The sequence below is a fragment of the Patagioenas fasciata genome, chromosome 2 (assembly GCF_037038585.1).
Source record: "Patagioenas fasciata isolate bPatFas1 chromosome 2, bPatFas1.hap1, whole genome shotgun sequence".
In the NCBI taxonomy this organism is placed as follows: domain Eukaryota; kingdom Metazoa; phylum Chordata; class Aves; order Columbiformes; family Columbidae; genus Patagioenas; species Patagioenas fasciata.
In genome coordinates this window covers 115,521,129-115,536,104 of record NC_092521.1, presented here as the reverse complement: position 1 = coordinate 115,536,104, position 14,976 = coordinate 115,521,129, and the positions used below count along the sequence as shown (strand labels likewise).

Here is a 14,976-nt window from a genome sequence, read left to right as displayed (position 1 = left end):
ACAGCTGCAGAATAAGTTTGGATCCCAGTATACAGTAGGTGTACTATGCATGAGTACAATAGTTGTACAGTACTACCAAGGCTTCCTGCCTGCCTTTCAGTCACACAGGCTCTGTATCCTTTAGGAGATGTCAGTCATTGCAGTGCTTGTATGTAAATGCTGTATTGTCTATCAGATATTTCACAGTATCACAGTATGTTTGGGATTGGAAGGGACCTCAAAAGATCATCTAGTCCAATCCCCCTGCCGGAGCAGGAACAGATTCAGATTTCAGCTGAGCCATGAATTCTTTACGTCCTTTTTCTAGCAGCAGCTCATGTCATAGACTTCAGGAAAGCAGACATGCCCCACAATAGTGATATGATACTACGAAGATATCTATAAAGAAACATATGTTGAGTTACTAGGAGTATATTAGAATCATGTGCAAAGTTGGTAATCTCCATTTATATGTGAAGAGAAGGTCTGAAGAGGTTGTACAGGCTTACAGGTTAGTGTGTTAGTGAGCTGCAGAACCAAAATCCTCTTGGTTTCCACAGTTCTCACCACTGTATCTAGGGAGAGTCATCACTAGCATGTCTGGCCTGTAGGAAGTCAACTATTTGACGACATTTACATATATCAGCTGGTATCTGAAATTTTGGATATGATAACTCATGCCTGGGCATGGATCATAACAAATGGTTATGGAATTATCCAATAATGCCATCACTATATGCAGACTCTGCAGCTGAGTGTAGGGCACATAGCAAGCTCTATGCCTCAGTTATTTCTGCATTTATCTCCTTTCAACTTTATGTGGAGACAGTACTTCAGACGTTCCAGACTATACAATAAATTCCAATAATCATGCTAGTTAGAGCAATTTAGTCAGCACCTTGCTTGCATATAAATGTAGATCTCTTTCTTCAAAAAAAAAGAACTAAAATTTAGGAAGATAAGTTAATGTAGAGTTTATATTCCATTTAAATGCAGTTCTTCAAGTTAAATTATGCAGACTGTCAACATTTGAAGCTATTGCATTATGCAGAGAAACAAGTTAAACAGAATCCCATGCTTTAGTGACAGAGAGGTATCTTTTTTGCTGAACAGAAACTTTATTTGTATTGTGCTTGCTTCTGATATGAAAAGTGACCTTTCCTATGACTTTCCAGCATTCTTCAAAGACCAGATTCTTTGCCAGCTGCAGCACTTTAACAAATCCGCCAACATCTGCCCAGCTTGGCTTGTGATAGTGTTTCTGAGAGTGTCTATTTGCTCAAGGCCTTAGGTTCCTAGGATCTTATCTTGCAATAGCTTTAGGTCATGTGTTAGAATTTGCAAAACGGGAGCCTGTACATCTATAATGTTTGTAGTGTATACATTTTTAATGGCAGAAAGTAAATATTCCTAGTAGTAGATATGAAGAGACAAAATACAATAATCTCTATTGTAAATACATGGTCCTATTTTCAAATGGGTCTTTGTTCGCTTAGGTGTTTTATTTAGTATAAAAATCCACTCTGTCCTGAGTGACATATTCCAGATGTCAACATATAGAGATGCTCTTCAGGTACTAGATGCCCAAACCATTATTGTGTGCTTCACAGCCCATGAGTGTTTTGCATGTGTATATTCATACATGTACATACTTTATGGCCCAGTGCCTTCACATATCTTACTCTGTATGTGAAAGTTAGCATATAGTGAAGCACTGTTTTATAAAATATCACTGTTGGCACATTCAGTACTCTCAAGGAAGGCACAATCTATGAGTTGTGTAAAGCTGCACGTACAATTAATCTTTTGTAATGTGTCATAATACACTGTGTACATCATACACTGAATAGTTTGACTAGTATGTTACTGTAGTGCTACGAATGCCTGAGGTTATATCTGTTTCTAACCACCTTAATGTCCAGATCTCATTTTGAATTTTGGTTCCAAGAGGCTCAAAACCTAAGAACAGGATTAATGTTGATTTCAATGCAAAACAATGTGGACATCATTTCACCACAAAACCTAATCTTCTCAGCTTTATGTAAATCTTCCAAAGTGCACTAGGAGCAGGGTTTTTTGCCGATAGAAATATCAGATTGGAAGGACAACTGTTTGGCAGATAGGTACTTACCTTCCAGGGGTTAATAATAACTGGTAATTGTCCTTACCTTTCCACACTTATAGACTCACTTTACAGTTGAAGTGGGATGACAAGAGGAAGCCAGGTAATCTACGAACTGTTCATGCCTTCAAATAGGAACAGATCCTCTGGTCTGTTGTAATTCTATAAAATCAGTAAGATCTTCTACTTGAGAATACAAGCTGAGATTTTCCAAGACAGAAGCCAGAGTGGCAACATGCCTTTACATATATCAACACAAGGAAATGATCCAATTATAGCAAAACTAATCCAACAGACCTTTGGAATTTTAGATGGAAATCTGGAAGATACTGCCCTTGCCTCCAACTGTTTTGGCCAAACTCACGAGGACAGCAAAGGGCCAACGAAGTCATCAGCCCTGTGACAAGCATCAAGGAAACCTGAAGCTATTGCTGTGGTCACATCAAGTGTCTGTTAATGTCTGTGTGTCTTGCTGTAGTTGCTCAGTTTCACAGAATCTCTTTACTATCTCACTGAAAGTGTAGAATCAACATTTTCTCTCACCATTTTGTGTCCACATTTCTAAAATATGGGTAGAACTATTGGCCCACTGGAGTGTTAAAATTGCATTTTCTGCCATTAGCTATGTCACTAGTAAAAAAAACACTATTCAAATAATGCTACAATTTTCTGTTTCTTTTTCTGTCATTTGTATGTTAATTTCTGTTGTATAAAGCATACAGTTTCTGTTGAAGTAAAATGCAGTTATGTAGTTACATGACGCCAACCATCCCACGTTAAGGATGGAATGAGCAAGACACTGCCCATCCTTCTAATTCTGTGTTTCTTACAAGTTAGACTGGCAAGGCAATGTAAAGAAACCTGCTGCCATCCCTGTTCTCTGGATAAACAGAAAATTCAACGCTACTTGTCTGAAAGCTTCCAGCATGTACATTCACGTGCCTTGCAAGGGTATGAAGAAGGGGAAGAAGGCTATGATTCTTTAAAAGACAGCAGATCAAAGCATTATCTGCCCAAATTGATCAGACACAGGTATTTTTAAAGCTTCCAGTGTTATGGTGTTACTTGCTACCTTGAGTATCACATACAGAAGTTCCTGAGCTTGAGTCATTTCAGTCAGAACGAAAACAACGTTGGGCAGTTTTGTCACCATCAGAAGATGCATGCAACTGCCTACCAGCACCTTGCCATGTCGGACACTGTGGCCTCTGGCAGTGAGGAGGGCCAGCTCCTTTCTACTGTTCCTGGTGGCTCAGAGTTTCTAGCACACTGAGCATTTTTTGCCCAGCTTCGAATTTCTAAGGGAAAAAATTTTAAGAAGCTGAAATAAAAGCAAAATAGGATGGGAACATGAAAACAACATTTCTGAGCCCTGCTCAGTTCCAACAGCAACACAAAACTATTCTGTTTATATATTTAGTGAAATAAATCCTGGCATCACCACCAGTATGCTTCCTTTTGTTGTGGGGGTTTCTTTTGAGTTGTGTTGAGACAAATATAGGACAAATGCGAATAAGGGACAGATGTCAGTGCCGTAAGTGTTAGTGGGAGCTGGAAACTCCCTTCATCAGTTGCTTTCAGAGTATTCAGACCTGACCAGCAGTATTTACCTGGACCAGGAGTGCTGACGGAGACCAGCTGGTGGACTCCTGCTTTGACCTTCAGTTCCTCATGCACATCCTGAACTTGGGATCTGAAATAGCAGAATTAACCCATCCCAACTCCGATCTTCAGGGAAGCTTGGCCACCAGGGTCCCATGCCATTTGTTACTTTTCCTCAGCGCTTACCTGAAGACCATCACTCTTGCTGCAGCAGCCCCTGACCTGCAGCCCTCAGCTGGCTGATTTCATGTTGCAGAGAGAAAACGCTCCCCACATCTGAACCCATCCCTCTGGAGATGCACAGCTAAACCCACAAACTCACCAAGTACCAGCACCAGCATCAGCTATCTAGCTGCCCTTCTCTCAGCCAGGGATTTCTTCTGCTCATCGCTTGTCCTTTCACCGCCTTTTCTCTCCCTCCTGGCTTTTACGCTTCTTCCACTGTGATCCATTAGGTATTTACCGACGGGGTAATGTGACTTTTCACACCGGCTCTCTGCATGCACTGCCCTGCAGACTGGTCTGGATAAAGCCTCTCCCCAACCCCAGCTGGCTGGACATCTCCCCCCCACCTTCCCCTCCCCTTCACACTAACCAAGCCAAGGATTCCTCTCTCCCTCCCTCTTTCTTTTTCCACCCCTCCCGCCTTCAGTGCAAACCCAAGACGCAGGATCCTGCGGAGGGAAACTGCTCCTTGAAATCATCACCGCAGACCCCGCTGTGAAAGTGCAGAGGAGGAGAGAGAAAAAGCCTCGGCAGCCAACCTCCTGCGGCTGAGGGCTTTGCAAGCAGGGCAATGGCTTCAGCCTCTCAGAGATCCTCTCTCACCTTTCTCCAGGGCGTGGGACCTGTCTTCTTCATCCTTCAGATCATCTCTGTTCAGGCTGATGGTGAGTCCACCGTTCAGTTTGGGCTGGGTTGCTATGGCTGGAATGAGAGCTGTATGTTGAAATGTGTTATTGCAAAAAAAAAAAAATCCCACTTTTTTTTTTTTTTTTTTTTTTAATAAGAAACTTAAATACACGCCCCAGTTTGGGTTAGGAAACGTCTGATTCAGAGGTTTTTGAGACTCTACAAATATCCTGGGGTTAAGCAGAGAAAGGAAATAAGTTCCCAGAAGGCTAAGATTATTTTATTACAACAATATGACAGGATAGCGAACTTTTCCAGAGGAAATAAGACTAATAAAATAAAGCCAGAACATGATTAAGAAGACAGCTATATTTTAGGAGAGCTCTCCTTATAATTAAAAGTATCTTTTCTCCAAAGAACTTCCCCATCTGCCTACTTCAGATGCCCCCCCAAGCTGATTTATATAGGCAAGTAATTGAGGAAGAGAAGTCAAAAGCCTTTTCTGCTCAGTACCACACACGCTAAAGATGACTGCTCACCTTTCTGCATGCAAGTTTCATCTGCACTTCACTGCCAAGGGATGTGATCAGGACACGAATTTAGCTGAAGCGCCAGCTACTCGTAACTCTGAAACGGGACTTTTTACTTGCTAAGGATAATCCTGAATAGCTGCACCCCTTGAAACTTTCCAGTAGCCTATTACCCTTTAAATGATTAAGCCTATAGTAATGATGACCAACTTGCTTTAGCAAAAACACAATTTATTTTTAAAATGCCTGTGTCTTTTCCTGGGAGAGAATGCTGAATGGCCACATTTTTTCGCTTTCACAGCTGTGATAGATTTATGTCTGATCTCAGGATTTTTTTATTTCGGTACACTAATCCTTTACCATTGATGTTTGCTGCATTATTCCAGAGAACAGCTCTTAAATATTATAGGGCAATAAAAAACTCTTCTTTTTTGTTCTCAGAATATTTTTCCTCTTTAACCTAAATTTATTTCAGCTGATGACAAAGTATGGCAAAGGAAAGGGAGAAAATTATCCTTACCTCTATGTTTTTACCGCTTTGTGTAAAACACCGTTTATACAACAGAACCCTGTCTTGTAAATTTGAAGAAAATTACTTTTCATTAAGAATAAAGGAAAATAAATGTATCAGGCAACTGCACTGTGTTTCAGTAGACAAAACTGTTATTCTGATTTTAGGAAATACTCGTTCCCTAGCAAAATTACTGTGAAATGAGGGAAAAAAATGCATACCCATGAAAGAGGTTTCTCCACAGAACCAAAGAAAAGGGGACAGGACAGGAATCATTAATCCTTTGTTAAGAATGCTGCATCTGAAGAATTTTCTTATATTTTCAAGAGCATCTCCTAATTTGTATTTTTTCTGTAGAATTAATGGCATAATTTTGGTTCTTAAATATCGTCTAAAAGAGAAGGGGAAAAAAATGTTGGAGGTCGTTTTAAGGCAGAGTTCATGGCATATTTTAGTTGTCATTCAACAGGTTGTCAAATTCACACATGGTAAAGCAATTATAAGAATTAAAGGGTAGAATATCTGAAGTACATTACAGTTGTAGAGTATTATTATAATGCCGCAGTTTCCATTTTAATTTAACTTCTAAGTATCATTGTGAAAAATGTGCAAGTCCTCTAATATCGTGCTCCTCAGTGTGTTCTCCTAGAATTCATATTCAAGCAAACAACTGTAACACTGTCCTGTAAGCCATCTGGCTTATTACACAGGGTGTTTCAAAGAAGATGGACCCATTTCAAAGCAGAGGGATTTCAAATTTGGTCAATCTTTTTAAAACACCCTGTCCATTGATACAGAAGAAAACATTCCATGTGAACTCTAAAATTTACCAGTATATGTAGGCTTACATATTTAAGACGATCTAAGAATACTGAACAGGATTAATACTTTCTTTTATGATAGATTCAGGCCTGATCCAGATATGAAACCACCTTCTATTTCTTGAAGTTGTAGGTGAAAATACAATTGTGCTACTCTCTAATACAAACAAATGTCACTTAAGTGCAAAGGACCCTTTCTGGGTGACACATATGTATGTATTTGTTATTTTTAACTAAAAGTAACTGACTGTTTTGCAAACCACCAAAGGGATTTTCAATTCACCTTGTAAAAACCTTGCAAAATTCAGACTGGCCCCCTATTTGGAGGCAAACCTCTGAAACTGGTTACAATGTATTTCCCTAAGGAAGACTTTTGCTTTATTATCTTGCACACAAATAATGATGAAGAGTAGGCAATAACGCTGGAGACCAGCAAGGTCTGATGAAGGCATAAAGCCTCGAAGCTGAATTGATCTCTTTTGACTAATATTTGCCACAGCACATATTGCTGTCGAGACTCCAGAAAGACGGAGGTAAATGCTGAAATCAAAGATAGCTTTGTTTCACTTTGCAGGTTTTTTTTAAGATGGAAATGTGCTTGCTCATAGCTGTTGAGGTCAGAGTCAGATGGACAGAAGGCTTCTCAAGGGCTTATTTCTGCTTTAACTTACGATAATATACCACTACTGTTAATGCAGTTACTGGAGAATAATATAGGTGATCGTGATGGGTCTCAATTATCCCAGTGCAAATGCAGTCTTTTGGGAATTTCTTGCATTTGCAGTTTGAGTAGGAGAAAAAGGGTGCATCTTCATGCATGCTGCACAGGAGTCCCCTCTGGGGTTTTTTTTAACTCCTTTGGTCTTTTCATAGTAGCTAAAGTATCCATGTGTATGAACCATAGTTCTCTTCAGAGTACTTGCTCTGAGACAGAGCATGCTAGCAGAGGATGATGGCGATTAGCCTGTCTTATTAAGACCCTCCTGAGCTTAAAAAAACCCTAATTGCAAAACTTGACTAATTATTCCAAAGTGAAGTTGGTCTGTTGACTAAATTTGGGTTACATGGAAGACATGTAGGCCAAGTCAGTCATCTGCTTGTGACCACCTGTAGTGACTGCAGAGGTTGCAAATGGATGGATCCTGAGCCCAGAAAGCTAGGCACAATTAGGTGAGGATCTGAGCTGCATACTTCTGACCTAGAACCAGATATGTCAGATGTCAAAGGTAGGATAAAAAAACCTACTATACTCTTTCCTTTGGCTTTTTTGCACCTTTTTTTGTAATGAAAAGGGAAAAAATACGCTTTTTCTCTTCTGCTCTCTCTAGACACTTGTATTTGAGCAGCAGGTGTCTAAGCATTTCAGGCTTCCACTTGCAAAACAGTGCATATTCTTTTATGTTGCAAAAATAAATGCATGAACAATTCCAAGTATTTTATCCTAAAGTCTGTAGTAAAATTAAAATCTAAGCTCAAATTGAATTCAGCTGAAGAGGAATTCAAAGGTGACCTCCCAATTTTGCTATTTTTCTGCTGATGTCATATTTTAAGCTATTTGAATTAAATAAGACATCTTTCACTTCAGCTTCTTGCAGAAATAAACTCTACATTCACGAACACTGAGCAGAACTGGTAATTACCCAAGTCTCTGTCTGTAATTGTACAGTTTTAGTGGATCCTCCACCATTACTATTACAATCAATGCCATTGTTACACACACCCATAGAAATGGAAATTAAATTGCTCTTGAAGTACAGAACTGACCTTCCCTTCCTCAGCTCTCTTTTACCTCAATTTGAAGTTTTTAACATTTAAGCAAAAATAAATTAGACTCCACATTTGCACATCTTTCACCACATTTATTTTGTTGAAACTGATGAGATTTTATCCTTTGAACTAGTAATCATGTCATGAGATCAGCATACTGGACATGCCTTTTAAAGTGCTTTCATTTTATATTATTTGTGAGAGACATTTTTGTTTCAAAGTATATTTTGCTATACAGTTTCATGTTTCCTTTTCAAGCATGATGCAAAACCTGCTGAAGACATCGAGAACTTTGAACTCATTTCAGAGGGCTTTGAACCATGCCTATACACCTCAGAAGAACTTTTTTTGTCTGTTAGTGTATCAAAATAAATTAGCCAAACTCTGTCTTCTTGATAAGCAAAAAAATTCTTCTGTTCCACTGAGATTCTTAAAAGTATGAAGAAACATGGTTTGGACTGGTTTTATCTTTGAAGAATACCTTTTTTAGGCTTCTATGTATCTGATTGTCGATGGCTCTTCGGTCTCAAAAGCATAATAAGGTCCAGTTGTTAGAAGCTGAGTGTAGCAAAATTTGAAACTGGAAATAAAGTGGAGTGAGAGTAATGAGCCATTGGAACAGTTTACTGTAAAGTGTGCTGTAAATTCTCCATTACTTGGAGTCACTGGATCATGACTGGATGCCTTTTGAAAAGACATGCACTGGTTCAACCATGAATTTTTTGATTAAATGGTGGAATTACTGGAGGAAATCTACAGTCAAGTTACACAGGAATTAAACAAGGTGGTAAAAACAAATCCTAGAAGGCCTGAGTGCTATGCTTCTATGGTTATGTTTTCAATCAGAATATATTGGAGTACTCTTAAGTAAAACTCAAATTCAGCTATAACTTGTTTACAAAGTTTTAATGTCAAACAAAATTAAAAACTATTCTTTTATCAAGATATCAAAATATAATCAGTATTCTGTAATAAGAGTTATCAGATGATGTTAGAAGTTAGCAATATAAGATAGTTATTAAAGACTCTTATGCTTCAAGTGTGACTTTTTATTCAGAGCTATGAATCCAGCTGTTAATTAGCAATTGGAAGAATTATGTTTTATCACGTACATCTTACCATTGAAGTTAAAACATTTTTACTGGTTTCAAGGGGAACCTGAAGAACCTTACTGTGACAAGAACATTTTTCATTCTGAAACTGCTAAACTCAAGGTGTGCATTAAGCCTCCTGAGAAAGACTACTTTGCATGGATTTTTAGCTTTATCTTGAAACCAAAGAGACTGGCTTTGTTTAAAAGACTTCAGGAAAGTATGTAGAGTTTTGGGAATAAATGTCCACACCACTTGTCCCATCACCACTTCATGGGAAACAAATGTTATAGGGCAGAAATGAAGGGAGAGAGTTGAGGAGGAGTTCAAATATGGTGGTTGTTCAAAGGTACCACAACCAAAGGCATATTATGTTATCCACACAAATAAACATGAAGATATGCTCCTTCATATTGTGCCTTATGGAAGTAAAGAACAGTCTCATATTTTAAATTGTGTATTTAAACCAGAATGACAATACATCTCGTGATATGATCTCAGAGGGAAAACTGATTTCAACTGTTCCACATTGTCATAATGTTCTAGAGAGAAAGGGGATAGCATTTGAATTTTTCACAACCCCCATATCAAAAATGACTGTGATATCAAGTATGTGAGATAAACCTTTTTCAAAAAAACCTTTCATTACAACTAGTGATACAAATTTTACAAATATTTAACCAGGACCTCTAGATCCCCAGCTTGAAAATTATACCACTTTTGTGATAAAAAGTGAGAAAAATTCGACACATTAATATCTCAAGCATGTTAGCTGTGCCACTGCAAGATGCAGAGTTAAATGTCAGTCTTGTAGTCTTATTCATTTAAGGGAATTTCCTGTTTTGATGTGCTTTTGTATTTTTCCTGTTACCGTGCAAACATGTCTCCTGCATTTTTTTCCTGTAAATGTCCCTCAGTAATGTAACACAGCTTAGAAGACTGGGGTTCCAGCTATTCCATTGGTCAAGCATCCGATAAGAGAACCTTACTTGCTATTGTATTTTCTAAGTAAGAAATGAGGCAAAAACATAGGACACATCTTAAAAACTTGGCAGATAGCCATAGAGCTTCTAAAGTTTTGGAGAAGATTCTTAGGTCAGCCTGGTAAGCAGGTCAACCTTCTCTATCCACTTCTGGCTAACCAGAATTTCCTATAATGCAGTTCACTGTAATTTTCCCAACCAGTAAGTCCTTTCTAGCTTACCCTAAAACCTACTTGTTTACATAATTTGGACATCCCAGATACGTTTTTGAAGAGCACAACTCTGTTTTGAATCAGCATCTTCATATTTCTAGCAAAAAGTTAATTTATCTTAAGTACTAATAATAAACACATAACGGTAGTTAAGGAAAGCTGTCTAAGCCTCAGTCTTGGCTAACTAAACACCTCTAAAAATGTAATTGTTACTTTCTTGTAAAAAGACTAAGTGATGAGCTTAATCTCTTCTAATTATATCTAGATGTAACTTAATCTTTAATGATTTTCTTTCTTTAAGTCTTCTTCTATACCAATAGCTGGAAAATAAGGGTTACTGACATGTCAAACTAACAGTGATGATTTACTTCAAATGTTACACAAACTTGCCCTATATGTCTTCAATGATGCATCTCAGTCCTGGCAGTCAAATAGTGAAAAGTAGAATGCAGACAAGTTTTTATTTAGGACAAAGCCTCAGTAAAGCGTTACACTTAATCCCTGCTTACCTTTAAGAATGGAAGTTGTTCTGCAACTTAAGAATGCTTGTTTAAAACCATCATCTTTCTGCTTATATTATCTGTCTCCCTACACCATACGTATTTCACTACTCATCTCTTTGGAAACAGCAGCCTACGTTAGTCTCGTGTTCATTATTTGGGACGTTTTGCAAGGAATCCTGATGTTTTGGTACTTAGGACTGTAGAGGTTTGCTTTTTTTACCACTCTGTAAACTCCTCTCTTGTAATTACAATTCATGGTATTGATTATAGTTGAGAATCAAGAGACCATGAGGTCTAGAGTTTAGGACACTGATCTATGCTTCTGAGTTACATTCCTTGGTCAACTACTGTTAACTGCCTGAGAAAGGTTTCTTCTCATCACTGCTTGTCCCACTTACTTAGATTGCTATCTGCCCAAGTCAGGAGAACTTTTATTGTGCGCATGTAGAATTCTCACCAAAGCAGGAATCTTCATCAGGATCCATCTGTGCTTGCTAGCTAATATAAACACAAATTACGTATTTCCTTGAAAGAAACTTTGCATTCTTTTGCTGTAAGGACTGTGATTTTTTCCAATGGGTTAAACTGTGCACAGGTGAGAACAGAAAGCTGTCAGGTACAGACCTACCCCGTATTAGTTCCCTATATTTAGGATTAGATTCAGATTTATCATTTTGTTGAAATAAGAGGCAGCAGGGGTGGCACTTGGTAGAGAATCGGGCTGAAGCAGTCTGAAGGATTCTTGATATCCATCAATATATCCTGTGAGTGTGAAGCTAGCTACATAGTGAACACTCTATGTGCTGGAAGCTTTGTGTTTGTATGATCACTTCCACTAATCTACTTTTTAATAATACATGATAAGTGTTTCCAGGCATTTACTGATTTTATTCTGTGTTCAGTTTTGGGCCCTTTACTATAAGAAGGCCATCAAAGTACTAGAGAGAGTGCAGAGGAGGGTGACTAAGCTGGTGAGGGATCTGGAGCGAGTCTGACGAGAAGTGGTTGAGGCCAACTGGGGCTGTTTAGCCTGGAGAAAAGGAGACTGAGGGGAGACCTTATCACTGTCTACAACTACCTGAAAGGAGGTTGTAGCATGGAGGGTGTTGGTCTCTTCTCCCAAGTAGCAAGTGATTGGACAAGAGAAAATGGCCTCAAGTTGCACCAGGGGAGGTTTAGATTGGATATTGGGAAAAAAATATTCATGGGAAGGGTTGTGAAGCAGTGGAACAGGCTGCCCAGGAGGTGTTTAAAAGGTGTTTAGATGAGGTTCTTGGGGACATGGTTTAGTGCTAGAGTTAGCTTAGAGTATGGTTGAGCTTGATGATCCTGAGAGTCTCTTCCAACTGAAATTATTCTATGATTCTATGATTCTAATAATGTTTAAAAGTTGTCCTGTGCCTGCAAGCAACTCAGTCTTTACCTTCAAAATCTGGAAGGTATTCTGAGAATTGTTATCTTCAGAAAGAAGACACTTATGGTGATTTAAATGTCAGCACTGTAAACTGTCTTATTGTTTATTTCTTTTTCTGTAGACATCTAGCTAATACATTCATTCCATAACCCAATAACTTCTGAAGTTTCATTGCCAAAACGCCAGCTTCCCTGTTCCCAGTTGCCAAAACCTCTAACTTTCACCCTTGCAGCTTTCATAGATACATTAAAGTAAAATAAACTGATACAAAAATAAAAATAAAACAAGGAATTGTTATGCTAAGTATGTTCTCATGCTCATTCAAAAAAAGGCCTTCTATTAAGAAAAAAAAATTCTGTCTGTCTTTCCAGAAAGATATGAAAACAAAGTGGCTTTGCAGCAGCATTTAGGCACACGTTGCCATGGAGTTACATCATTTTGGGTTTTGAGAATAAGTATAAATCTATTTCTGACATGGAAGACTGGGTTCCAATATTGTCTATTAGATTTGTGCTTGCTTTCTAGATGTAGTTGTTATGAATGTAATCGTAAAATGCTTATTAAGGAATTCCAGTGGCATAGCCTAGAGGAGCTGTTCTGACTTTGATAATTTATGTGCATATGAGAGAGTGTTGTACTTTCTCTCTCCAGATCTTAAGCGTACAGAGGCAAGACAGGCTTCTCGTATGGGCTAGGAATGAATAGGGGCTTACCCATATTTGCTTTTCTGTTGATGAACAAAATGAAAAGCTAAGATAAAGGTACTTACAGCATTGATAAAACTACTCATTCTGAGAAGTAGGTGGCTCCTTAAAATAAAGTTAGTAAAAGCAGTAAGACTTTACTTGGTGATAATTTGCAATATTTTTTATTGAATATGTATTCAGTACAATACGATGATGAGTGACATGTCCTTTCTTGGTGCTGCAGGGAAAGTGTTTGCACTTGAGTCCAAGAACAACTCTCAGGGTCTGGATTTAGCTGAAGCTGAGAAAGCTTGTGTTGACCTGAGTGCTCACTTAGCAACTGCAGAAGAACTGAAAAGGGCTGTTCTGGACTGTTCTTTCTCTGGCTGCACCACAGGATGGCTTGCCGGTGGCTCCTCTGGGTAAGGACAACTTCCTGAGAAGTACGGATTGACAGCTGTTGAGCAAGTTTTCCTCCTTGACTATTACTGAAGAACACTGGCCACAATTCAAGCACCATGTCATGTAACTAAATATGCAACTCTCCCCACAAAATCAATTTTGTACAGCTAATTTTGCAGGGACACAAATATTTGTCAGTCTCAGACCATGTATTTCACAAATCTTTAGCGATTTCCTCTCTTTCCTTCTGAATTATGTCATTGTGGTTCCTTTTCACCTGGCCTATAGATGGGTGCTGAGCGCTAAAGGAGCTTGCAGGCTGAGGACACGGTGCTGGAATTAGTGCTGGTGTTCCCACTGATTCTGTTATTCTCTACTTCATAAGAAGTTCAACAAACTGAGCTTCTCATGGAAACCAGGTACCTGGGTCAGGTATTTGCACATATCTGAGTAGAAAAGAGGTGTGTTCAAATAGGTATGACTTTAAATGTACTTAGGTATGGTATGCACACATGGTAGAGAGTTTGTTGAGAGAGCTCACCAGGGAACTGAGATTGTCGCTCAATATACAGAATTGTGTTATTCAAGATAGTTCAGGTCACTTGACATGGCACCAGGCTGAGTTTGCCTCGCATTACAGAAAGTCTTGCAAGATGTACTGGCCTGCCACAGCCTCTCCAGGAAGCATCATTGCCTCTGTAGACATCAGTTCAAAGCAGGCATGTAAAAGTGTCATGTGGTAGAAACTGCTTCCCTCTGTTGATCATAGTTTCAGGAGGCTGGAGTCAGCCTTCATGAGTACTCCAGAAGTACCAAGGGCTCTCAGTGAAATTTAAGATTTTGAGAACATAAGGCCACAGAGGTGCTAGCTGTATGCCAGAAGCAGCATGGCCCTGCCACCATGCCACTCTGCTGTGGCTGATGAGGGCTTCCCGAGTTCAAGCTCATTCAGACTCATTTCAGCATTGCACGGGTCCAGCTCTGTGGCACTGCATCGGGCCTAGAACCTACAACCCAACCACTCAGTCTCTTCCAAACTGAAAATCTTCACAGCATGCCTCAGGGAGTTACAGACAAGCTTCATATTTGACAGACACCAAATCACAGAAAACTCAATTGAAAAAAAAATATTAAAAAATAAATGGAGCAGCTGAGGGTTGACATGAATGTCTTGTGCCACTGAATCTGGGACCGTACAGGAATTGCCCAGAGGGAGCATGAGTAGATCTGAAGCCCCTTCTCTCTTGAATCTTTCCTTCAGCAAGCTTACCGGTCACAACCATAGCATAATACATATATTCATTCTGTTGAGGTGCTTTACAAAGTTCTCATGAGCTAGAGGGTGATATCTAATCTACTGTCAATATTCAATAGTGATTAAGTTTTGTTCTATCAAGATACTGTTTCCAGTTTCCCAAACTTTAGTGTATTATTGGGGTTTGTGACAGTTATCGGTTGTTTAAGTAAAAACTGGTATTTGTGTATTTTTAGTGATAATATT

The 14,976-nt window shown here is 38.9% G+C and overlaps 1 protein-coding gene and 1 long non-coding RNA gene across 5 annotated transcripts in view; one reads left to right on the top strand and one right to left on the bottom strand.

Annotated features, from left to right (window-relative positions):
- LOC139827248 (uncharacterized) overlaps positions 1-5,181 on the bottom strand; it is a 21,642-nt gene extending 16,461 nt beyond the window's left edge. For 2 of the 4 annotated variants that reach the window (XR_011737681.1, XR_011737680.1), the window contains exons 1-3: positions 5,095-5,181; positions 4,532-4,630; positions 3,712-3,794 (exon numbers count right to left, since the gene is read on the bottom strand). This is a non-coding gene — a long non-coding RNA (uncharacterized lncRNA). The remainder of the gene's footprint in view (positions 1-3,711; positions 3,795-4,531; positions 4,631-5,094) is intronic. The other 2 variants (XR_011737683.1, XR_011737682.1) reach the window with 1 other exon arrangement.
- SUSD5 (sushi domain containing 5) overlaps positions 4,064-14,976 on the top strand; it is a 43,970-nt gene continuing 33,057 nt past the window's right edge. Inside the window, exons 1-2 of the mRNA XM_065832181.2 lie at positions 4,064-4,593; positions 13,318-13,495. Of these exons, the coding sequence (XP_065688253.1) occupies positions 4,500-4,593; positions 13,318-13,495 (272 nt within the window). The 5' untranslated portion in view covers positions 4,064-4,499. The remainder of the gene's footprint in view (positions 4,594-13,317; positions 13,496-14,976) is intronic.